At 48.3% G+C, this 2,468-nt stretch overlaps 1 protein-coding gene across 1 annotated transcript in view; it reads left to right on the top strand.

The window, feature by feature from the left end:
• Window positions 1-2,468, top strand: part of CHD5 (chromodomain helicase DNA binding protein 5) — a 23,782-nt gene that overhangs the window by 2,145 nt on the left and 19,169 nt on the right. Inside the window, 3 exon segments of the mRNA XM_031062354.1 lie at window positions 994-1,173; window positions 1,596-1,714; window positions 2,336-2,468. The exon segment at window positions 2,336-2,468 is cut by the window's right edge and continues 103 nt beyond it. Of these exon segments, the coding sequence (XP_030918214.1) occupies window positions 1,009-1,173; window positions 1,596-1,714; window positions 2,336-2,468 (417 nt within the window). The 5' untranslated portion in view covers window positions 994-1,008.

The following is a 2,468-nucleotide window of genomic DNA, read 5'->3' as shown; positions in this document are numbered from 1 at the left end:
CCGAGCCCCGGGAGCAGCAGGAGGGGCAGGGGGAACCGGGATGGGGCTGGGCGCTGTCCGCAGTCCTGGCTGGAGCCTGTCCCTCAGCCCTGCCGGGCCCTGGTGCCTCTCAGTGCCCCCAGCGACCGGGTGGCATCTGCAGGGACCTGGGCAAGCAGGAGGGAGCCTCGTGCAGTTCAACAGAACCATGTGCAGGTGCTGCACCTGGATCATGGCAAGCCCTGATATCACTCCAGGCTGGGTGATGAGCAGCCCTGCTGAGAGGGATTTGGGTGTGTTGGTTGGTAGGAGGTTGGATGTCACAGGCATCTTTTGTGAAAAATCTTTTCTTTAGGATTTTTCCTCCTGAGAAGCCTCAAGAACAAAATGTAAGCAATGGTTATCTGCTGCTGTGGAATGCAACAGGTGCATCTGTGATTGGCCCATGTTGGTTGTTTCTGGTTAATGGCCAATCACAGTCAGCTGGCTCAGACTTTCTATCCGAGTCACAAGCCTTTGTTATTCATTCTTTCTTTTTCTATTCTTAGCTAGCCTTCTGATGAAATCCTTTCTTCTATTCTTTTAGTATAGTTTTAATATAATATATATCATAAAATAATAAATCAAGCCTTCTGAAACATGGAGTCAGATCCTTGTCTCTTCCCTCATCCCAAGACCCCTGTGAACACGGTCACAGCTGGACATGCCCTGGCCGTGTGTGTTGGCAGCCCAGGGAGTTACCTGAGTGCTCTGTCCCACAAGCAGCCACATTCCTTGGGGTGGTAATTAATTCTGTTACAGTCAGTGTTGTGCAGTGGGTCATGATCTCTCCAGAAATAAACAAAGATATCCCCTGGGCAGTCCCTGCTCTTCCAGCAGAATGCAGCCATTGATGCCTGCTCCTTTCTGACTTGGGGAGGCAGAATGCATCCATCAGCTGGAGATGGGTGGTTTCATGTGGGAGGAGAGTGAAGTGGGGACAGGCTTGTTCTTCACCGTCCCTTTCTGTTATAGGGGAGCAATGATGAAATGTCAGAAAATGAAGAGGAGATGGAGGAGAAATCGGAAAGTGAAGGGAGCGACTATTCTCCCAACAAAAAGAAGAAGAAAAAACTGAAAGACAAGAAGGAGAAAAAGCCAAAACGGAAGAAGAAGGATGAAGAGGAGGATGACAATGAGGATGGAAGTTTAAAGGTACAAAAGAGCTGGTGCTAGTGCCTGAAGCCAGGCTTGGACAAGGGGAGTTGAGGGTTTCACGAGAAACCCTTGGGTTTGGCAAGGATGAGGTTGCAGGTGTATGACTGGGAAAAGTTCTATTTCCTTGGTACTTATCTTGAGTGCAGGGAGAAGTTGAGCTTCTTGGAGCTGTGAAACCTGCCAAGGAAGGCCTTGCATAGTGTTCTGTGGTGGGGAGCATTTCCATGGTGCCTTGTTAATTTGTTTCTTGGGACTGCATGGAGCATTAATTTGTTAATCGCTTGCGTGTGCTATTTCATAAATCCCAGAAACAAATCCCTGCACATCACTGACTAGGGAGATATGGAGCACATGACAGAGCCAGCCTTGTGCTGCTCATCTGCAGAGTTTGCATTAATGATGACTCTCTAAATCTCCAGGAGCCCAAGAGCTCAGCCCAGCTCATGGAGGAATGGGGTCTCGATGATGTAGATTACGTTTTCTCAGAAGAGGATTACCATACTCTGACGAATTACAAGGCTTTCAGCCAGTTCCTCAGGTAGGGAACTGTGGTCCTGGTGGTTGAGGTTTGGGCATTGCTCAGTCAGCAGATGAAGTCGTGAAGTCAGTTCTACATCAGCAGCTCCTCCCAACTCAGTCATCAGAACTCCATTTATTTGGAGGATTGACTGAAAACAGCTGAAGCATTTGTCTCTCCTGCTCTCCAAATCCCCATATTTTGTGTGGGCACCAGTATCAGGAGTGTTTCAAAGAGTTTTTATTTTCAAATAAATTTTTTCCAATTTTTATTTGAAAAGTTTAATGAAAAAAACCAGTGTTAATGAATTTCCAAAGCCCTATATTTTGTGTATGCTTATTTGAAAAATTTGAGAAAAACAGTGTTAATGAATTTCTGCTTGTACCATGAGCCTTTCAGAGCAGGTATTTCAGGGAAGGGGAGTCTCTGAGGAGGTTTAGGTGTGCCCCCCCTACATTTACTTAAGGAAGCTCTGCTTTCTGCCATGAAACTCCTGCTGGGAGTTTCACTCTACCACATCTTTTGGGCTGAAGCACCATATCTTACCCTCCCACACCTTTTGTGCTGAAGCAGCAGCACGTGAGTGCGGGAGCAAACACACCACACAGCGCTGCTAATCGTGGTTCTCCCTCTCCCCTGCAGGCCCCTGATTGCCAAGAAGAACCCCAAGATCCCCATGTCCAAGATGATGACGGTGCTGGGTGCCAAGTGGCGAGAGTTCAGTGCCAACAACCCCTTCAAGGGCAGCTCGGCGGCGGCGGCCGCGGCCGCTGTG

The sequence above is a fragment of the Geospiza fortis genome, unplaced genomic scaffold, assembly GCF_000277835.1.
Source record: "Geospiza fortis unplaced genomic scaffold, GeoFor_1.0 scaffold132, whole genome shotgun sequence".
NCBI lineage: Eukaryota > Metazoa > Chordata > Aves > Passeriformes > Thraupidae > Geospiza > Geospiza fortis.
This window is presented reverse-complemented; position numbering and strand designations above follow the sequence as displayed.